Source organism: Camelina sativa, chromosome 2 (assembly GCF_030686135.1).
Source record: "Camelina sativa cultivar CO46 ecotype springtype chromosome 2, ASM3068613v1".
NCBI classification, from domain to species: domain Eukaryota; kingdom Viridiplantae; phylum Streptophyta; class Magnoliopsida; order Brassicales; family Brassicaceae; genus Camelina; species Camelina sativa.
The window spans coordinates 2,799,375-2,822,519 of NC_141881.1; the positions used below are offsets into that span (position 1 = coordinate 2,799,375).

The following is a 23,145-nucleotide window of genomic DNA, read 5'->3' on the forward strand; positions in this document are numbered from 1 at the left end:
ATTGGATGCAGCAAATTACTAGGTTGAGCGTATGAACATGATCATGTTTTTTTTTTTTTTTTTTTTTTTTAATTTGTTTACTTTGTTCCCTTTTGATCTTCACCTTCAAATTATGGTTTGTTAACCTATCACAATGATTTGTTTGCTTTTTTCCCTTTTGACCTTCACCTTCAAATTATGGTTTGTTAACCTATCACAATGATCATAATTTTTTGGCCGAATTTGTTTGTGTATGATAAAGTTTAAACAAAAAGTAGAAATGAATAAATCAACCATAAACTGAGAATAATGAAATGTGTAAGTCAGTCTTGAAAACTCAAGAATAGAGTTTAAACAAAAACTAGAAACGAAATATTTGACCAGGGTGTCTTCTTGAAAAATAAACTGGGAATGGTTTAAAATCATAACAAAGAATAAAACAAGCCACCTTACCTATATTGGGACATCACATGTTGATCGGTTGTGTCATTCTTTACCACAATGGCTACACTTGTGTCTCTTTGACGATTGTGATTGTTGAGACGCTCTTATCTTGTCTTCCACCATTTCATGTCTTCGTTTCCTTTGTCTACCAGGGTGTCTTCTTGATTCAGGTGGTAAAACTTTTGCAGCCTCAACGTGGTCGGGGACGCCCCATTCGTTCTCTGGAATACCTATTGGATTAACAGTCTCCTCATAGTACTCTCTCCAACTGGTAGTGCTATACATATCATCAGCATATGGATATAGATCATTGCCTATATCAACAGCTCCTTTGATGGCGTGTCTGCAAGGGAGTTTGCCCATTTGGAACTTCCCATATGTACATGTCCTTCTCTCCAAGTCAACCACAAAGTCTACCCCATGCGCTTTGACCTGTATTATGTTTCTTCCAATCGGATAACTTTTAAAGTATTTACCTTTCACTATTCTTCTTGACATCTTTTTCTCCACCTTAACAGTTAAAGGATCTTTCTGCTTGGCACTTAATTCTCTTCGCTCAAAAAACCAGCGTGTTAACATCTCTCTGATGCTGTCTAATAAAGGGATTACTGGATACTCTCTAGGTGATCTCAAAGCTGAATTAATCGACTCTGCAGCATTGTTTGTGTTCTGGTCATATCTGTATCCAGGGAAATGGCATCAAGCCCATTTTTTAACCTCAACATTCTCTAGGTACTCTCCAATCGCAGGACTGATGTTGCAAATGTCTCCAAAAAGTTTTTGAAACTCACCAACTCTATAAGCTTTAGACGCTCTTGAAACCAAATCAGCCACACCCCTTCCCTTGTGATATGTAATAACATTACCAATCAAGTGGTTGATGCAAATACCATGAGTAGACAATGGATAGATTTGTTCAAGTGATTTGCTAATTGACACATGCCTATCTGAAATGAAAGATAAATCTTTCTCATCTCCAATAACAACCTTTAGTTACTCAAAAAACCACGCCCATGAAGAATCATTCTCAGAATCAGCAATTCCAAATGCTATTGGATACAAATTAGAGTTCCCATCTACTGCTGTAGCAACTAGTAGAACTCCTTTGTATTTGTTCTTCAAAAATGTTCCATCAACCACAATAACTTTCCTCATTCCCTTGTAAAATCCTCTTATTGACTGACCAAAAGACATAAACAGATATTTGAATCTACTGTCGCAATCAACTTCATAATTTGTATAGGTACCCGGATTCGCTTCTTGTATCATGTACAAGTATTTTGGTATTTTACCATAACTCTTCTCAGGGATTCCTCTAACTTCATTCACTGCATACTCGCGAGACTCCCATGCCTGAGAGTAAGTTAAATTACAACCATACTCTGTACGAATAATATTAATGATATCATTCGGTTTAGGCCCTTCCAATACACCCTCATAATTCTGAATAATGAGATGTCCAATTGTTTTAGCTGAAGGTGTCCTATAAAATTTCTTCTTCTTCGAAGGAGCACAAGTATGGTCCCCCACAAACTTGTTGATCTTGAAATAGGTAGACCCATTTAAACACTCAGCACGAAGACTCCATTTGCAAACATCCTCTATGCAGCGTATACACCAGAATACTGTATCAGATTTCGTAACCCTGTAGTCACAGTTGTACCTCATAGCATACAACTCCATTGCTGCTTGTAACACTTCTTTTCTTTTGAAATATTGACCCTTCCTTACGCTCACACCTTTCAACGACGTTCCAACACCATAACCGGCGTTTTTGTCGGATGTTTTCTTCCCTAAAACATCCCTCCGTTTGGCATCATCAGTACCTACAAATAAAGCTAGGTTTTCATTCGGTCTACCATCGCCATCTTCAACACTTGAAACCCCTGGTTCTTTATTCAAATACAATATGACTTTGCTCCCAACATCCTCAACACCACCTTTGAATGTCACACACAAATTTACTGTTTTCTTTTTTTTATAGTATGAAAGAAAATTTGTGACCTGACTATTATTCATCATAACAACAAGAGGACAATCAGCAGTGAGATCTGTGGGTAAAAAACTTAGCTCCATATCAACCATACTAGGCTCTACTCCATAGGCTTCTAAAACCATAATCTTCAATTCTTCATGTGTTGTACTCGATTCCAAAGTTAGTAATCTTCCACGATTGTCTTCATCAATAATAAATATCCACTCATGATTGTCAAACAATCTCCACTCTCCACTCTTAACATAGATGTGCATTGCCATGGCTCAAAAATGGTGAAAAGAAATGGGAGAAAACGGTTTAACACTCCACTAAACGAAAACGATTAGGGTTGTTGTTAGGGTTGTTTTAAAAATTTCTAAAATCATTAGAAAACTATTTCTAAATTTTGTAGAACACAATCTTAACAAATTATTACGATTTTACCTAATTATTAGATAAATATTCAGTTTCCTATTCCAAATATTCACTTTCTATATTTAGCAATCACTAAAAGTTTCAGAGTATACAATCTGCTTTTCCGTAGTAGATGTCAACTAATTTTCTCAGAGATAGAGTAAAAAGAATAAAACATATTCTAAAGATTTCAGAAGATAGAGTAAACCGTAGAAATATTATACTAAAACGTTTAGAACATAGAGTAAACCGTAGAATACAAATTCTGAATTTTGTAGAATTCAGTATTTCCGGCCCCTAAACTATTTAAAGCAGAAACTATTCCTGAATTTAGTATAACATGTACAAAATGTTAGAACACATCATCTTAAATTTTCAGAACAGCAGAAAACGTTTTCTAAATTTTTTATATCAAATTTTATCCATAAAAAAAACAACTTATACATTTTTTTTTTTTGGAAAAAATTTATATTACCTCTACTATTGTATATCTACTTATTTTCCTATATTTCACATTTTTAAACTTGTTAAATTTGGGTTTTTCAATTCCTATGGGCATTTTTGGTAAAAATGACCATTTTCAAAAAAAAGGTGTATATGGTCAATTTTTTTTTTAGTGATCCTTTATTTCCAATTTTCCCTAAAAACAAATCATCTTATTTTTAAGAAAATGAAAGAAGATATTTTGAGAAAACTAAAAATAATAAGATTTTCTTTCAATCAAAGGAAAGTTTAAAGAAGTCTTTATTTTATTATTCAGATCGTTAGTTCTCACACTTTCACTATATTGAATTCATATTTGAAAAATAATGCAGCTATGAAATATTTTTTCCAGCTAACCATAACTACGAAGGCGAAACTCAAGCAACACTTTCAGGAGCCGAATCGATTGGCCAAAACTTCTAAAAGTCCTATGTTTGTCTCTATCCTTTTCAAAACAGTAATTATAAGTATGTAAGCTTCTTTTCTTTTCTAAATAATAAATAATTATGTTCCTTTAAATAATGGTATAGAATCAAAAGATTTGGGTAGCTAAATTCATTTCTCAAAATTTCACTACTTTGGATAAGAGTTGACTATAGAAATATAAGGAATTGTAAAGGATTTTTGAGAATTTCCGGTATTTTTGAAAATATTTTGAGAATTTTACAGAATTAGTTTACTTTTTTTGGGATAAGTTCCACTAATTTAAAAAAATTAAATTTATAAACAGGCAAATACTACATATATTCCGTCTAAATCTCTTATAATAAATATTATCGAACATGTAATTATTTAAAAGTGGATGATTATGAGACATAATTTTTTTATGAATATGGACAAGACGAGTATCCTTTCCAAAACAGATACATCTAGGTTATATATATATACATAAAATAAATGAAACTGAAACCGAATCCAAATTTGATTTAACACCCCTATTGGAAATGTTTGGATTAGTTTAGAATAATATATATGTAATGTCACTTAACTAAAATCATATCTTAACTAAATCATATCTTAATTTTTCTTACAGACAGAGGTTTACATGAATTTTTTTCCAGTTTTTTAAATGCAAATATAACCTCTTTTTTTAAAAATAATGTTAAATTAATTTCAAAGAAAATAGTGTTTGTACATTGGATGCAACGTTTGACAAATATAATGTACAAACCTAGTGAAAGATATTTGGAGATATTCATGCATCAACCCTTCACCTTCACAGGCTTCCAAGGCGATTCTCAAGCGTTAACGACGGTGGATATTGCTCGGTTTGAAGCACTTGATCATTGTTGTTGTTGCCCCTAGCAGTTGATCGTTGTTATGACTAGGGTAAGGGTTGACGAATATATCTATACGAGAGTTGTTAAGGATCTCACATTGTTCGATATCAAGATGATCTTGAAGAACATTGCCTTAGAAGAAGAGGGTTTGTTTCAAAACTGAGATACGTTGATACTTCTCGATCTTCTGTTTGATCTCCAACACTGTATCCCAATTCAATCTCGAAAGCGCATGTAGCCACACTGAGTTTTGAAGAACACATCCATAATTGTTTTAACAAAGTGTAACGAGATGGAGAAAGAAAGAATGAAGTACCATCATTAACTTGATTTAAATATCACACTTCTTAAGTCAATAAAGCTCTTCAAAGAATATTAACGTCCACAGTTCTTTATACTAGGATAATCCAACGACTATAAGTAAACGTTCTTTTGTTATATTACTGATTGAATAACTTATGTAAAATAGACTGAGATAACGCTACAAAGAAGGAAGATAGATTGCAAAGAGTTAAAAGCTTTAACATTTTAGGAGGTATGTATTAAGATCCACCAGAAACACTTCCGTTAAAAATCTCAATGGTGTCGCCTTGACCAACACAGTGCCACCAGAACGATCGGTCATCTTTCATTACATTCTGTTTGTATATAAATAAATAGCCATCTTGAGGTAGACTTAACTGCAACCTCTGTTGAACCTTAGCCAGCTCTTTTCTTAATTCTCCAACGTTATCACCTGCGTTCACCTCCAGTGGCATCTTCCTTGTCCCGCCTTTCAGAAGCACCATTACCCTCAGCTTCTTCGGTTTGTTGTTGTTGTTGTTCATTGCCATCATCACAGTTGAATCTTGATGACCGTCAATGTTATGTTCTGTTGAGTTTGACTGTTGAGATTGGTCTATTTTCAACACTTGGTTGTTGCGGTTCTGGTTAAGGTTTTGGTCGGGAGAAGAGATGTAAAGGTGGAGACGAGAGTTGTTAAGGATCACACATTGTTCGATGTCAAGATGATCTTGAAGAACATTTCCTTGGAATAAAATGGTTTGTTTTGAAACAGGGATACGTTGATACTTCTCGATCTTCTTTTTGATCTCTAACACTGTGTCCCAGTAACCTACTTCAATGCAGAACCGTGAGCCTTTCTGAGTCACGAAGAACACATCCATAAATGACGTTTCAATTTCAATGGAAGACTGATGAAGAAGTGAGGAGAGAAGATAATGGCGTTTTGTAACTAATGTTCTGTAGAATAATGACCTGTTTCAATGCTACAATCTTGAGAATTTTAGTTATGAAAAAAATTGTGTGGGAATCTATATTCAAGTTCGTAATTATTTAGATCTCTTTTTTTATAGATAATAATATTTCATTAGTTTTTTATATCCTACTATATTAATTGAGAATTACAAATATAAAACAAACCTTATAAAAAGTAAAAAATTACATTGTCATGTCATTGGTCTTAAGCCAAATGTTTAATTTTTAGTAAAGATAATTATGTAATTTAATTATTAGACTAATAAAATCTTTGAAATAATTATTAGTTTTTAAAAAAAATTAATTTCTCTCACTAATTAGTTATGGTTAAAAAATTATAAACCAATCATAATTTAAAAACTAAGATTTTATATCTAAGTATACAATATAATTATTTTTAATAATATTTGGAAGATTTTGTTAAGATTTTAAGTTATGATTCTCCTATTATCTTTTTTTTATTTCATTTAAAAATTGTTTTGAATTATCATTTTATATCTAACTATACAATATGATTACTTTTAATAACTATATTTGGAAGTTTTTTTTAATATTTTAAATTATGATTCTCCTATTATCTTTCTTTTATTTTATTTAAAATCTGTATTGAATTATCATATAATAAATATGATTAATAAATATGTAAATTTTTTTCTGCATATGTTCTGATTTGAATTTTTTTAAAATAAAGATATATTACTCAATCTACAAAAAATGTGTATTTAATGTTCCATAACGGCGGATTGGTAAAACAAATTTCATTTGGTTGATAAATTAATAAATTTTATTTACTCACAATTCCAATATCATACTTACTATTTTAAAATATATAACAAAATAATGATGCAAATACAAATAACAAATAATATCCATTTGTAGAAGGCACCATCACATCTAGGATCGAGTCCCGGTTCCTATGAATGTAGGAATTTGGCTAATGGTCCGGCCAGTTGTGGCTCAATGGTTGACAAAAAAAAAAAAACTGTGATGTACATCAGATAAACCAAAATACTATTACATTTTGAAAATAATTAGTATCTAAAAGGTATATGTAGATTTACCAAACAATTACGGTATTTTAATTTTCTTTTAGTTGTATACTCTTGTATTTTAGGTTTTTTCTTTTGTTACTTAATTATTTTTTTCAGTCATTTGTTTATAAAATGTATTAGAATTTATTTTTAGAAAGAAAAATAAAAAAAATATTATTACAACAAATAATGAAAAAATACCACATTATTATTTTTGCTTCGGACCACCAATTTTATTGAACCGGTCCTGCATGTTGTTCTAGTACTGTATATGACTTGTTGCCTTGTTGGAGATTTATTATGTATATGATTTGCTCTTAGAAGTGTTTTCGTCTTGCATAGTCTTTTTCCTCTTATACCATTTTTATTCAATTGCGTGGTTAAGTTTAAGTTGGTAAATTGTTTTATTCACATATCAAATAGATCTCGTTTTATACAAATCACCTAAAACGTCAAGTTGAATACACTCCCTTAATCTTGTAGGCATGCATCGTAAACATAATAACAAAATCATTGGAATTAAGAAAAAAAAAACAATTGAATTAAACTTTTAAAAATTTTGATTCTCTTGTTAATATAAAACATTAGATAGAAAAAAAGAAAGAAAAGTTTTGAATACAAATGTGTTCACTTTACGTAATCTCAAATCTGATTCCTTTCTTCTCCAAACACTTCAAGAACTATTTACTTTTCTTCTTCATATATAACTCCTACACTCCAAAACTTTCATGCTCAAATCTCCCATAGCTTTTTTTTGGCTAGCAAAAACCATCAGAGCACAATGACACCAGACCGAACAACTATCCCGATCCGCACCAGTCCGGTGCCCCTAGCTCAACCCATAAAGCGTCACCATTCGGCTAGCTACTATGCTCACCGGGTCAAAGAAAGCCTCTCAACTCGGATATCAAAATTCATATGTGCAATGTTTCTTTTGGTTTTGTTCTTTGTAGGCGTCATCGCTTTTATACTTTGGCTTAGTTTACGCCCTCATCGACCTCGTTTCCATATCCATGACTTCGTGGTCCAAGGTCTAGATCAGCCTACGGGATTCGAAAGCGCAAGAATTGCTTTCAACGTAACCATACTAAACCCTAACCAACACATGGGTGTTTATTTTGATTCCGTGGACGGTTTCATTTACTACAAAGATCAACGGGTCGGATCAAGCCCGTTGCTAAACCCCTTTTTCCAGCAGCCGACAAACACACAAATTGTGACCGGGACGCTTACTGGAGCTTCCTTAACGGTAAATAGTAGACGTTGGACCGAGTTTACTAACGATCGAGCACAAGGAACCGTGGGTTTTAGGCTCGAAATAGTTTCGAATATTCGGTTTAAACTCCATAGGTGGATCAGTAAACACCATAGGATGCACGCTAACTGCGATATCGTGGTTGGACGAGACGGGTTAATCTTGCCCAAGTTTAACCATAAACGGTGTCCGGTCTACTTCTCTTAGATATCGATTGATTGATTTGTTGTTTGCTGTTTTTTTTTTGTATAATACTTTTCCTTTTGATTGATTCTTGCTATTCTTTACGTTTTGTAATTTCGATTTGAGAGTTTGTTTTTTTCTCATTAAATGTATGGTGATATGCTCAAATTAATACCTAGAGCTACTCTCTCAAATTAAGAGGTCATTGTAATACTTAGGGTCGAATTCCACAAGAACTCTAGATTACGCAATAAATTATAGAGTTTTATAATTAAGCTAAACAGATTAAATTTAATTGAAATAACAATGCAAAATATTAAATTAAGCTGTTGTAAATTCAGAGAATCAAAAAGTTAGGCCAAGAGAATTTCTCAGGAAATTACAAATTATTAAATCAACAAATAAATAAGATTCAAGCAATTAAGACTAGATCTAGAACTCTAAACACTTTTGTAAAATAAATCAGTTCTCACTGCAAATATTATCTAAATTTAAAACCAGAAATCCAAATCTCTTTGTAAAATTCAAGGTAATAAATCAGCTTTTAAAAACAAGTTTAGATTGTTCACAAAATTACTAAATCAAATCTCTTTGCAAGAAGTAATTTTGCTCATCAGAAGGTTTTATCATGAAAATCAATTCTATTCTCATATCAATTTATTTTCCCAGGTTATTAATTCTAGGTGATCAATCAAGAATTAATATGAAGAACAACCTATGATGAAGATCTAGAAAGATAAAGAATCCTAAATAAGCAGATCTAATAATTCATAGAACCCCTATGAAAAACCCTGAACCTAACAAGCAAACTACTCAGACATATTCAATGAAGAACAAAACATAATTCTGAATAATAAGCAATTGAAAATTAAAAGAGTAAAGAGGGAGTTTATGATTTATTCTCTACAATCAGTTCAGATCTCTCTCTCCCAAAAGCTCTCAAAATCTCACAGGGTTGCAGAAAATAAAATTTGCTATAAAATAATTTAAGGGTTTCTAAAACCTAAAAATACTATATACTAGCAATCGACCCGCGCTACGCACGGTAGTTAGATGAAGGTGTATTCCGAGTTTTGTTGTGTATAATTTTTTTGGTTTTTGTAAATTCATCTTTACGTTTGTTTTTGTATTTAATTTTGGTTGCTTATGTTGTTTTGTTGGATATTTTAATAAAAATATGTTTTGGAGTAAGTATAATTTAGTTTGCTGTTTTTAAAGGAAAAATTGAGATCATCTTGTGTGTTTATAATGCTTTTAAAAAAAAGTTATTATTAGGAGTTAACATTGTTTAGTTGAAGTTGTTGTTTTGTTGTAGCTGTTAGTTGTCATTAATTTATTATTATTTTCCATTTTGTGGTTGGATTGTTATTTAATATTTATGTATTTTGTAAACTGTTGGAGTAATTTTTTTTTCAATGTTTTAGTGTTTGGAGTGAAAAATATTGTGAAATTTATTAAGAAAAATAAATAAGTTATTTATTGTGGATTTTATTGTTAATTTTTTCTAGGCTATTTTTGTTTGTTTCATTCAGACCCAATTTCTCTGTAAAGCTTATAATTTGTGGGTTAATTTGACCATTATTTGTATGTTATTGAGTTGAAATTGATTTGTTCTTTTTCAAAATCCGATGTCTTCGTGAACGGATAAGAGAAGAGCAATTTTCCTATCTAGAGGTCTGTTTGAGGATTGAGCTTATGTCTTTGATGCTCGTAATCGTTTTTTTCAGTCATTCCTATCGTAATCGTTTTCCTTTGATTTTTTTTTGGGGTTTGCATATTTGGTTGATTCCTTGCTCGCTTTGCATCTATTGGGGTTATTTGGTTATCCCTTGTTGATTTTGTTAAAGGTGAATGTCAATTGGGTTGCAAATTTGTTTATATGAAAATATGTTGGATTCTTTATGTTTCCTAACTAAGTTGTTTTGTGTTATTTGTTGTAATTTTTTTCCCGTTTGTCCTCTGAGTGATTATTTTTTATTCGATGTGAGTTGTGTTTTGGGGAAAAATAATTTTCTTGTTTATCTTGCTGTAATTTTATAAAGTCCGGGTTGTTTTTTTGTTTCTTCGGTTGTCTTATTCATATAATTTTGTGTTACGGTTATCTGATTGTGATATTCATATATCTGAATCTTTTTAGTTTATTAAATGTGTGTTCATCTCTTTGTGTCTTTGTCTTTGGTGATGGATTTGTGAAGTGCTGTCAAATAATTATTTTAACTGATTTCTAGTTGTGTTTCCTTGATTGTTTGAAAGTGTTGTTTAGGTTGCCTTGTTTTGATATTTGAAATTTTAAATTATGATCAGTTTAATAGAAATCTTTAACTACATTATTACAACTAATGAAAAATTATAGTATTGTTTTCATATTTTAATATTTAATTTATTTTACATAATCATTTTTTATTTAAACTTTCGATTAATTATAATTAACAAAAATATGCACTAATAGAATATTTTAAATTTATTTTAAACTAAAAAAAAATTGAATTCATTGGATTTAAAAATAGTGATGGGTCTAGAGAATTTGAATGAAATAGTATTGGGCCTACAGATTTTAGATGAAATTTAGTTGATCAGTTTGTCATTTGTATGATTGTTTAAAGGGCTTATTAAAATCTGTAAGGCAGTTGTTTTTTGTTATTTGTTGTAATTTTTTTCCCGTTTGTCCTGTGAGTGATTTTTTTGATTCGATGTGAGTTGTGTTTTGGGGAAAATTAATTTTCTTGTTTATCTTGCTGTAATTTTATAATGTCCGGGTTGTGTTTTTGTTTCTTCGGTTGTCTTTTTCATATAATTTTGTGTTACGGTTATCTGATTGTGACATTCATATATCTGAATCTTTTTAGTTTATTAAATGTGTGTTTATCTCTTTGCGTCTTTGTCTTTGGTGATGGATTTGTGAAGTGCTGCCAAATAATTATTTTAACTGATTTTTAGTTGTGTTTCCTTGATTGTTTGAAAGTGTTGCTTGGGTTGCCTTGTTTTGATATTTGAATTTTTAAATTATGATCAGTTTAATAGAAATCTTTAACTATATTATTACAACTAATGAAAAATTATAGTATTATTTTCTTATTTTAATATTTAATTTATTTTACATAATTATTTTTTATTTAAACTTTCGATTAATTATAATTAACAAAAATATGCACTAAATGAATATTTTAAATTTATTTTAAAATAAAAAAATTGAATTCATAGAATTTAAAAATAGTGATGGCTCTAGAGAATTTGAATGAAATAGTGTCGGGCCTACAGATTTTAGATGAAATTTAGTTGATCAGTTTGTCATTTGTATGATTGTTTAAAGGGCTTATTAAAATCTGTAAGGTGGTTGTTTTGTGTTATTTGTTGTAATTTTTTTCCCGTTTGTCCTGTGAGTGATTTTATTGATTCGATGTGAGTTGTGTTTTGGGGAAATTAATTTTCTTGTTTATCTTGCTGTAATTTTATAAAGTCCGGGTTGTGTTTTTGTTTCTTCGGTTGTCTTTTTCATATAATTTTGTGTTACGGTTATCTGATTGTGACATTCATATATCTGAATCTTTTTAGTTTATTAAATGTGTGTTCATCCCTTTGCGTCTTTGTCTTTGGTGATGGATTTGTGAAGTACTGCCAAATAATTATTTTAACTTATTTCTAGTTGTGTTTCCTTGATTCTTTGAAAGTGTTTTTTGGGTTTCATTGTTTTGATATTTGAAATTTTAAATTATGATCAGTTTAATAGAAATTTTTAATTATAATATTACCACTAATGAAAAGTTATAGTATTGTTTTCTTATTTTAACATTTAATTTATTTTACATAATTATTTTTATTTAAACTTTCGATTAATTATAATTAACAAAAAAATATGCACTAAATGAATAGTTTAAATTTATTTTAAAATAAAAATTTGAATTTATAGGACTTAAAAATAGTGATGGGTCTAGAGAATTTGAATGAAATAGTGTCGGGCCTATAGATTTTAGATGAAATTTAGTTGATCAGTTTGTCATTTGAATGATTGTTTAAAGGGCTTATTAAAATATGTAAGGCGGTTGTTTTGTGTTATTTGTTGTAATTTTTTTCCCATTTGTCCTGTGAGTGATTTTATTGATTCGATGTGAGTTGTGTTTTGGGAAAAATTAATTTTCTTGTTTATCTTGCTGTAATTTTTTAAAGTCCGGGTTGTTTTTTTGTGAAAATTTGTTAGAAATACCCTTTTTGGCATACCCTTTTTCAAAAATGCTCCCTTTTTTTTAACATTTTCATTTTTGCCCTCTTTTACACAATTACCCTATGTTAAATTAATATTTAGAATTTGTTTTTTTAGGTTTGGGTTCCCAATTTACATTTAAGGTATAATTTTAAAGGGATAGGGTTTAATATTTGGGGTTTAGGGTTTATAGTTTTGTCATTTTATATATTAAAAATGGTATTTTTGAAAATAGACACCATCAAAGAGTATTTTTGAAAACTGACATAGAAAAAGGGGTATTTTTGAAAATCCCCCATTTTTGTTTCTTCGGTTGTCTTTTTCATATAATTTTGTGTTACGGTTATCTGATTGTGACATTCATATATCTGAATCTTTTTAGTTTATTAAATATGTGTTCATCTCTTTGCCTCTTTGTCTTTGGTGATGGATTTGTGAAGTGCTGCCAAATAATTATTTTAACTGATTTGTAGTTGTGTTTCCTTGATTCTTTGAAAGTGTTGCTTGGGTTGCCTTGTTTTGATATTTGAAGTTTTGAATTATGATCGGTTTAATAGAAATCTTTAACTATATTATTACCACTAATGAAAAATTATAGTATTGTTTTCTTATTTTAACATTTAATTCATTTTACATAATTATTTTTTATTTAAATTTTCGATTAATTATAATTAACAAAAATATGCACTAAATGAATATTTTAAATTTATTTTAAAATAAAAAATTGAATTTATAAGATTTAAAAATAGTGATGGGTCTAGAGAATTTGAATGAAATAGTGTTGGGCCTACAAATTTTAGATGAAATTTAGTTGATCAGTTTGTCATTTATATGATTGTTTAAATAGCTTATTAAAATCTGTAAAGCCCATAAATTTAAAGAAGATGTGGCTGACATGGCAGCTGAGGTGGCTGCTAACTTTATATATTTAGATAGATATATGTACTAAAACACGTCAGGGACTTGTGTTGCAATTATGAAAAACTTTGGATAAATTTGTGAAACTCTCTTGTAGACAAAACAGGGTGTCAATTGATGCTAACGATCGACACCATCACTCTTCATCGGCTCCAAGTTTGTTTCCTCCGGCTCCAAAATGATTCAAATTGCTCCACATTGTTCCATCTGTGCCAAAATCCTATATAACCTATAAAAACTTAAAAACAACTAGAAACAAATCAAAAGACTCAAAAAGCACACTTATATCATGGTTAAAAACCATGATATATCATATGCATCTTTGAGTTGCATAAAGCAGAGTCCGGCTCTGTTTTAGCTCTGTTTTAGGCAGGAATAGCTCTTTCGTGAACCACTACTTGTCTCTAATCTTGACAATTACAACAAAACACAAAATGGAACAGCAACAATCAATTACAATTTCATAGAACACCAACATAATATATTTAAATTTGACTCGCAAACAAACAAATGAACAATCTTGAAACGATGAGTATATAATTCATAAGATTTCCCCAAACCTTTGACCAAACATGTTTATTTAATCAGATCATTGTGTCAATGATTATGACACAAATCTTGAAAATTCTCTAACAAAAACATTTTAATTTCATGTTTTGATCAAGTCTTACCAATGAAATCAAAATATTCTGTGAATATTCAAATTACAATAAACTTCCATGAATATTAACAAACTTAAAGACATTATTGAACAAAGAACATAACAATAACAAAAAGAAAAAAAAAATGTCTTCTTGTTTCAAATCCTCTGTTTCTCTGATCTTAATTTGCTTCTTTATGAGCTTAAACTCAATTACTTCTGCAACAGATCCAACTTATCTCTACCACATATGTCCAAACACAACAACGTTTTCAAGAAACAGCACTTACTTGACCAATCTCCGAACCGTTCTATCATCTCTCTCTTCTCCAAACGCAACTTACGAATCACGTTTTGATAACGCAACCGCTAGTGATGATAATGATAACAACAACAACAACAACAACAGAGTCTACGGAGTTTTCCTCTGCCGTGGAGACGTCTCAGCTGATACATGCCGTGACTGTGTTGCGTTTGCGGCCAACGAAACGCTCCAAAGGTGTCCGAGAGAGAAAGAGACAGTGATTTGGTACGACGAGTGTATGGTAAGATACTCGAATCAAAGCATCGTAGGGCAAATGAAAGTTAGACCTGTTGTTTTCTTCTGGAACACGCAAAACATCACAGAGAGTCAAGTGAGCAGTTTCAATGAGTCTTTGGCTGCTTTGTTGATCAAGGCTGCGGTGAAAGCAGCTGCGAGCTCGAGAAAGTTTGTTACGGAGAAAGCGAACTTCACGGTTTTTCAAACGATTTATAGCCTTGTGCAGTGCACACCTGATTTGACGAATCAAGATTGTGAGAGCTGTTTGAGACAAGCTATTAATTGGTTGCCGGACTGTTGCGATCGAAGAATTGGCGGGAGAGTAATCGCGGCGAGTTGTAGCTTTAGATACGAGCTTTATCCTTTTTACAATGAAACTATTACTGCACCACCACTAAAGCTTCCTTCAGAAAAAGGTTAAATTTTGAAACTTTGAACACTTGTTTAACTATAAGTTTACTTGATATTTTTTTATGTTTCGAAAGGTATAATTTTGATAAGCTGAGTAGCAGAACACAAATCTGAAACATACTTCTTGTTGTTATGTTTTTGAAATTGTGTTTAGGGAAAGACAAGAGCTCGAAGGTGATAGTAACCGCGGTTGCTGTTCCGGTTTCTGTCTGCGTGTTACTTCTCGGTGCCGCGTGTTGTTTACAGCTGTTAAGAAGAAGGAGAAAGCTCAGTGCTCAAACAGAGGAATTAGGTAAACCAATCTTTTCATTTGCTACTCTTATTAATTGAAACTTTCTTAAGAGTTCCCATCTTTTGTAATGTAGATGGAGATAATATTACATCAACAGAAACAATGCAGTTTCAGTTTAGTGCAATAGACGCAGCTACTAATAAGTTTTCAGAAAGTAACAAGCTTGGTCATGGTGGCTTTGGTGAGGTTTACAAGGTAACTATATTATTCTTGTAATCATAGTTTAAAAGAACAAAAAAAAAAAGAAGATTAAATCTGTAAAACCATTTCAGGGTCAGCTTATAACCGGTGAAACAGTAGCGATAAAGAGACTATCTCGAGGATCGACACAAGGAGCTGAAGAATTCAAGAACGAAGTTGACGTGGTTGCGAAGCTACAACACAGGAATCTTGCTAAGCTCTTGGGATATTGCTTAGATGGAGAAGAGAAAATACTTGTTTATGAGTTTGTTCCTAACAAAAGCCTCGACTATTTCCTTTTCGGTATAACAAAATCATATCACTCATTCCTCTAAAGAAACTATCAGTTCGGGTTAACTAAGACTTTTGTTTGTTTGTTTGTAGATAATGAGAAGAGAGGACTTTTGGATTGGCAAAGAAGGTACAAGATCATTGAAGGGATAGCTCGAGGAATACTTTATTTACATAGAGATTCACGGCTTACGATCATTCACCGTGACCTTAAAGCAAGTAACATACTCTTAGATGGAGACATGAATCCAAAGATCTCAGATTTCGGTATGGCGAGGATCTTTGGTGTTGATCAAACTCAAGCCAATTCTCAAAGAATCGTTGGTACATAGTAAGTCGTTTCTTCCTCTTATGATATTGACACTTCATATCTATAGCTATTGGATTTCCCATTTTGCTTAAACAAGTTCTCTCTTTAGTGGTTATATGTCTCCTGAGTATGCAATCCACGGGCAATACTCAGTGAAATCGGATGTTTATAGCTTCGGAGTCTTGGTTCTTGAACTCATAACCGGTAAAAAGAACAGTAGCTTTTATGCAGAAGATGGTCTTGGAGATTTAGTGACCTATGTGAGTATATTTTATAACCAATCAAGAATCTTTTTTAAAAGTTATGTTTTCCATTACATTCTAAAGGATGGGAAAAATCTGCAGGTGTGGAAGCTATGGGTGGAGAAATCACCATTGGAGCTAGTGGATGAAGCAATGAGAGGGAATTTTCAGACAAATGAAGTGATCAGATGCATTCACATTGCTCTATTATGTGTTCAAGATGATTGTTCAGAGAGACCTTCAATGGATAACATACTTGTGATGATGAACAGCTTCACTGTTACTTTACCAGTTCCAAAGCGATCAGGGTTTCTTCTTCAGAACATGAAAGACTCTAAAGATCAACGGTCAGGAGCTTCTGCATCTGATCAGTCAGCAACAAACAAGTCTGTTGATGATTCTTCCATCACTATTGTTTATCCTCGTTGACTTCTTTTGTGTACTTACTGTTTGTAAATATAGAGTTTAGACCAATAGTGTTGTGCTGAAATTATGTTAAACAGAGCAAGAACTTATTTAGTTATGTCTTATAAGACAATTACATAACACAATAGTTGAAATTTCCTCACACGACATTGCCAAGATAGCAAGTAGCTTACACAATCAAATTTAGTGCACACTAAAGTTCCCGATTCTTATGAGCTTGGTACAGAAAAAATCTAAGTCAAAACCACAATCAGAAATTACAAACCTCTAAAACAATTGCCGTTGTTATACATACGAGATAGAAACTCCAACCGCTAGATTTAACCGTAGCTCAGGCGAGAGTCGAGGAGTTTTGCAGAAGTTTGTCTACGAGGTATTCCAATCTCACAAGCATTCACTCTAGCAGCAAACCGAAGAGAGCAAAGGGACTCTCCAGTAGAAGATGGATCAGGTGATATATTCACAAACATTAAGGTTTTTGAGTCTCCTCCTAAACACGGCTGTACTCAAAAACGACTCCCCTTTGTTAGAAATAATGTAGATAGACAGATTAATGCATAATGATTCAGAAGTCAAAACGTAATCTAACCTGGAGCAAATAGGTTAACTTGGAGTTTCTGAAAGGAACATGATCCTCTTTCTTAGCCAATGCAAATATAACATCACTCAAAGCAGACAAGCTTTTGTTTATAGCCTGGTGAAAGGAAAGAACAAAGATTAGAGGGTAAGTTCAAAAACTCAATTGGAATATCTTAGAATACGTATTTTAAAAGACAGAAACCTGTGTCTCCTTTAACCGCTCTCCGGTTGCCCCGCTCTTTGAGAGTCGCTCACTACCAGCAAGATCAATTAGGTTAAGAACTCCTTGTACCTGCTGTTCAGTGCTCTGAAAATAGGAGAGAGTTTCAAAAGTGAGAAATAATTTTTACAACACAATATAATGACCCCAAAGGCAAAGAAACTAACCTCATTCACACCAGAAATCCGAAGAGTAAACACGAAATGACTCCTTGATGACTGCTCGTTCATTTGAGTCTTACCAACGGACCTGCAACATAAGAGTTCATCATGCTTTAGCTTTGTAATTTGTTATACCAGAACAAATACAGTGTAACAATATTCTCAAAAGTCAAAAGCCATGTCATTTTACATTACTCGATATGCCTAGCAATCAACTAAACCAAAGAAAGTAATACAACTCCTGGATGTATGATATGAAAAAACAAACAGAAATTACTCAAGACAAACCTGCTCTGAGCGGCCTGCTGCAATAGTGAGGAAATTTGTCCGATGCTACATACATCTACTATTGTCAGCTCACTAACATGAGTGTTTCCATTAGCATCATGTGTGATTGTATACTGTCTTCCAGAGGTGCTACTACTGTCTCCTCGTGCAGACTCTATAGCAATTGTTCGGTTTGTCATAAGCAAGTCTCTGATGGACTCATTGTAGATCTCCAACATTGAGACCTACAAGTAAAAATAAATTTAAAAATGCTACCAAGGAAAGCATTCAACAAACCTTTAGAATATTGTAAGAGAAATATGTACCTGCATCTTGTATTTCCACCCTTGGGTACTAAGAGACTGGCTAGTTTTGAAAATTTGTTCAAGTGATCTAGGGATCAGTCCCTTCTGTTCTGGCTTGTCTGGCCTGCCCATCATGGTGTAGGTTTTGCCAGAACCTGTCTGACCGTATGCAAAAATACACACCTGTCCACAAAGATATGAGAAAGGTGCAATGACAAAGGAATCAGTCAAAATGTTGACTAGAATGTGAATAAGAGTTTTCAATAAAGTCAGCTACAACTACATATGAGTAATAACAATGATTCAGATACTTATATTTAACTAGAATGTCAAACAAGGAAGATACTGAACCTTGTAGCCATCTAATGCGCTCTGTACAAGTTGAGATATTTCAAAGAATACTTCCTCCTGAGAAGCCCCGTGGTCGAAGACCTTGTCGAAGGTGAAAGGATGCTTGTTACCTAAGAATCCCAAATAAAGCACAAGGCACAAAACATGAATTAATGTAAGCATATTATCTAATTGAGCAAAGTTAAATAAGGTGAGTCTCTGAATATACCAGTTTGGACCACATCAATGCCTCTCCCAAGAGATTCCGTTGACGTATGATAGGCAATTACACTGGCCTCTTGGCGTCCATCATCTGGTAGCAAGGGGCGCACTCGGCAGAACACACGTATGTTTCCTTTGAGTTCCTGAAATAAAAGCTTTGCTTAGCGAACATAAAGAAAGCCAATAACTAAATATTCTGATAAAGAGAAGGTCGAAGATTAAGAATAGAAGAAAGAGATGAATTTGGAAAAACTTTGTTAAGATCAAAAGAATTAAATATAGACACGGGATTTTATCCTTTTCTTACAAGGATGGTGTTATGGAGCTTCTTTCGTAACAATTCTCCTTCACAAAGTTGATGCTCCGTGTCTGCAAGGCGATCTTGCAATTCGTGCATACGCTGTTTCTGCTCTTCAAATTCTGTTATAGTATGAGACATAGATGCATCTACCATCTGTAGAAAGTAAATAAAAAGTATGTCAGTCTAGAGTAGCATTCGACAAAGTAAAGAGAATCTTAAAATTGGCAGATCACCAATCCAATATTTCCCAAGTATAATCAATCACACCATTACCTTTAGCTTTTCCTTAGCAAAAGTTAATTCTTGCTCCAACATTTTGATACGCTCTTTTTGCAACGAACATGTTTCCTGCAACATAGGATTGACATTTTCAGAAAAGTGAATATAAGGCAAAGATACGAAACTTCAATGACTTTGAACTAACCTCCAAGGATCCTGATTTAGCTATTAAAATGTCCAACTCATGAGAAGATTTTCCAACACTCTCCTTATACATCAGTATCTCATCAGCCAGATTTTTCGACTGTACAACCTGGCGATCACGATCATCACGAACTTGTTGGAGCTCGCTCCGAAGGTTCTTGACTTCCGTCAGCAATGAATCCTTTTGTTTTACCGCTTCATCTTGTGAAACCTTGATCACGGAAAGGGAAGAGAAACAAACTAATAAGCAATTAAATAAATCACTCACAATTTTAGAAATGCAAGAATCATGTCAGGGATATTCACCCGGCTCAACGCTAGTTGTTCCTGTAGTGATTTACTGTGACCCCTAAGTGTAGTAAGGTTCTCTAGTATACTTGACTTTTCCTTTTCAGCACGAGTGTGTGCCTCTCGAACTGCTTGAAGATCAGTCTGGAGTTTAGTGTTATATTGTTGCAAACTTGTGTTGTACTCTTGCAGCCTTTTGTACATATCTTCAAGGGACGTCACCTAGAAATTAAATTAAAAAAATCCACTTAATACAACAACGAAAAGATTATGCCAAGTGCTAAGAGGAGTAGAGTAATACACAATAAGGGAGAAAAAATCTGCTGTACCTTATTCTTGGCAGCCATTTTGTCTTCTTTCTCTTTGTCAAGCTCTTCTCGGAGAGAATCCTGAAGCTTCTCAGCTGCAACTCTACATTCTTTTTCTCTTCTATGATTTTCAATTGCATCCTAGTAGTCATAACCAATAAGTTCATAACCTTATTTTGGGCGAAAAGAAAAAACAAACTTGATAAGTTATTCTTTGAGAAATCCTCCTTACCAACTTGTTTAACTCCTCCTTGGAGAACTTCTCCTGTAGTGATACTATGTTCTCCTTCATCTCAGCTATAGTCGCTTGTAGCCTATCCTCTTTGGTCTTTGCATCCAACTCTAGAAGTAATTAGAAACCACATCCATATTTCAGTGTACACAAACTAATGCAAGTAAAAAGACAAAAAATGAAAATTAAATTCACCTTGATCACTGAATCTTTTCTTAGCAGATTCAAGAGAAGAAGTAAGATTTTCCTTCTCCTGGACATGTGTTTCTTCCACTTGTTGGAACCATCTAACACAAACCTTAAGCTTCTTGATAATATCCGTCATTTGCTCAATCTTAGCCTGTAGTAAGTAGTACCGCAACGATCCCAATAAGAATAGAAAAAAAAAAACACATCTTTAAGTGATACACATCCCAATAACTGTTAAAAGAATTTGGTTATCGGTTTAACAAACCTTGGTATCAAATTTGCCAGCTTTAGCTCTCTCGTTAAGCAAAGCCAAGACTTCATCTTTAGTAAATTCAACTTTACCACAGTCATCTGTGCTGCCCACATCGCTGTTCGCCGTAACATCTTGTCTGTTCACCGTCGAAAGAACTTGTCTTCTTCCAGTACCTTGCGTTTCCACTCTCTTTCGCCTTTCAAAAGGAACACTTGCCAAAGCTTCCTTTTTCTATACCATCCAAGATATTCAAAAACAAGTAAAGACACAGTTTTTAATACTTAATACAAAAATCCCTGAATAATCCAAAACCCTAATCCAATCTAAATCTCATCTATGGAGAAACTCAATGGTCACAATAATGGAAGAAGAAGGAGAAGAAGAAGGCTTACGACGTTAGGACTAGGCAAAGGAGCGCGATTCTGGTTACGAAGCGGCATAGTCGAGGATCAATTTAACAAAAACCTTTCCGATAGATTGCTTCACCTTATGGATCGAGAGGAAGGCGCAGATTTGAGAATGATACAGGAGAAGTCAGATCTTGTTTTCTTGTGAATCAGACACGGGGAGAGATTAGGGTTCTTGCTTGCTTTTTTTTTTTCCTAATTGAGGGATTTTTTTTTTGGGTGAAAGAGGAAGGGGAAGGAGAAGGAGGAGCCTCTGTGATTTTGAATATTTTTGAAAACAGATCGGCGGATACAAAACCAAAAAATTGTAACGTTACTCTTCTCTCTTGTCCTCTGATTGTTACTTTATTATATTATAAATGTAATGAATGATTCAACCCTTGATTTTTAAATTATTGTTAGAAAATAAGAGTATAGGCTCCATATGGGTTTTATTGACTTAAAAAGTCGCGGCCCATAAATGTTAAGATAGTCCAGTTTGGTTTATGGTTGAAATTTGTTTTTTTTCTTTTGGTAGATTTTAATCCTACTATATTAATTGAGAAGTACAAATATAAAACTAACTTTAAAATGTGTAAAAAATTACATTCAATTGCCATTAGAAAAAAATAATTAAGTTTAATTAACTAATTTAAATAAATATAATTAATTAAAAATAAAAAACACTTACGGATCAAATATTAAAAAAACTAAAAAATAATTTTCTCCCTCTAATAAATTATGGACGAAATTACTAATTATTTTTTTTTTAAAAATATATAAACCAATCAGAATTTTAAAAACTAAGAATTTATATCCAAGTATACAATACAATTATTTTTAATAACTAAATTCGAACATTTTGTTAAGTTTTCAAATTATGATTCTCTTATCATCTTTATTTTATTTTATTTACAAATTGTTTGGAATTTTCATATAATACTTATAATTTAAAATGCATATTTTTTCTGCATATGTTGTGATTTTGATTTTTTTTAAAACGAAGATATATTATTCATTGTATGAAATGTGTGTTTTAATTTCCACATTGGCAGGTTGGTAAAACTAAATTTATATAAATAATAAATTAATAATTTTTATTTACTCACAATTATAATATTAAAATTACTATTTTATATTTCACATAATAATGATGCAAATATAACAACAAAAAATATAAAACTATAATAATACATCAAAAATAAAATACTATAATATTTTAAAATAATTAGTATTCAAATAGACTAATAGATTTACATAACAATTTTAAATAAATATTATCTCAAACAAAATAACTTAAAAAACAATAATTTAATTATTATATTATATTTTTTTAAAAAAATATTGACCCGTGCTTTAAGCACGGGATATATCCTAGTAACTAAGTTATTTTTAAAAATTAGAATAAATATTTTTGAGATTAATATGAATTCAGTTTATATTTAGAAAAATTTAGCTAATTTTGGAGATTTTAGTTTTAATTTTATTTTATATTTTTTGGTTTTTGTAATGGTAAGTAAGATTTTAAGTGAAATTTAATTATACCCAGCTTATTAGTCATTACAATTCAACTTTGATTTGTCTAGATTTAGAGTTTAACCTGTAAATGTCGATGTAAACTTATCCATAATTTCTGATTTTTTTAACATCAATTTATTTTTCCTGTTTTTTCAAGAGAAACAAAACTGGAGAGATACAAAAAGGCAAGGAAAAATATATAATTTGTAGGAAAAGGATGAGATTTTTGTGTTTCTGATTTCAAAAATGGATGAGATTTTTAATTTCGTTTATCTTCATCTTGGTTTGGTTAGTTGAATTTAAACTACAGTTACACATATACACCAATTAGTCAGCTTGAACCCAATTGGTCAATTTCCACGTCATGCTGCCACGTGACAGTCGCATTCCGGCTACACTCGATCTCAATCCTA

General features: G+C 32.0%; 4 protein-coding genes and 1 pseudogene across 4 annotated transcripts; 2 read left to right on the top strand and 3 right to left on the bottom strand.

The window, feature by feature from the left end:
- Nucleotides 1-432: 432 nt before the first annotated feature.
- Nucleotides 433-2,679, bottom strand: LOC104772779 (uncharacterized; annotated as a pseudogene).
- Nucleotides 2,680-4,870: 2,191 nt separating this feature from the next.
- Nucleotides 4,871-5,898, bottom strand: LOC104715888 (ubiquitin domain-containing protein 7SL RNA1-like). Its single transcript, XM_010433258.3, has one exon. It carries the CDS (start codon nt 5,739-5,741, stop codon nt 5,118-5,120), a length of 624 nt encoding a protein of 207 aa, XP_010431560.2. The 5' UTR covers nt 5,742-5,898; the 3' UTR covers nt 4,871-5,117.
- Nucleotides 5,899-7,597: 1,699 nt separating this feature from the next.
- On the top strand, nt 7,598-8,495 carry LOC104715899 (NDR1/HIN1-like protein 26). The gene has a single exon (XM_010433268.3). The coding sequence runs from the start codon at nt 7,645-7,647 to the stop codon at nt 8,323-8,325; it is 681 nt and encodes a 226-aa protein (XP_010431570.1). The 5' UTR covers nt 7,598-7,644; the 3' UTR covers nt 8,326-8,495.
- A 5,676-nt stretch (nt 8,496-14,171) lies between these two features.
- On the top strand, nt 14,172-16,872 carry LOC104715909 (cysteine-rich receptor-like protein kinase 25). The gene is made up of 7 exons (XM_010433278.3): nt 14,172-15,014; nt 15,164-15,301; nt 15,375-15,496; nt 15,574-15,784; nt 15,866-16,103; nt 16,192-16,342; nt 16,427-16,872. The coding sequence occupies exons 1-7, from the start codon at nt 14,204-14,206 to the stop codon at nt 16,751-16,753; spliced, it is 1,998 nt and encodes a 665-aa protein (XP_010431580.2). The 5' UTR covers nt 14,172-14,203; the 3' UTR covers nt 16,754-16,872.
- LOC104715921 (kinesin-like protein KIN-14D) lies at nt 16,840-21,617 on the bottom strand. The gene is made up of 17 exons (XM_010433288.3): nt 21,221-21,617; nt 20,841-21,059; nt 20,582-20,726; nt 20,387-20,496; nt 20,176-20,295; nt 19,865-20,068; nt 19,560-19,769; nt 19,409-19,483; nt 19,142-19,288; nt 18,842-18,977; nt 18,634-18,743; nt 18,304-18,465; nt 17,999-18,222; nt 17,717-17,798; nt 17,532-17,636; nt 17,340-17,444; nt 16,840-17,250 (listed from the first exon to the last, which is right to left on the bottom strand). Exons 1-17 carry the CDS (start codon nt 21,266-21,268, stop codon nt 17,071-17,073), a joined length of 2,382 nt encoding a protein of 793 aa, XP_010431590.2. The 5' UTR covers nt 21,269-21,617; the 3' UTR covers nt 16,840-17,070.
- Nucleotides 21,618-23,145: the final 1,528 nt, after the last annotated feature.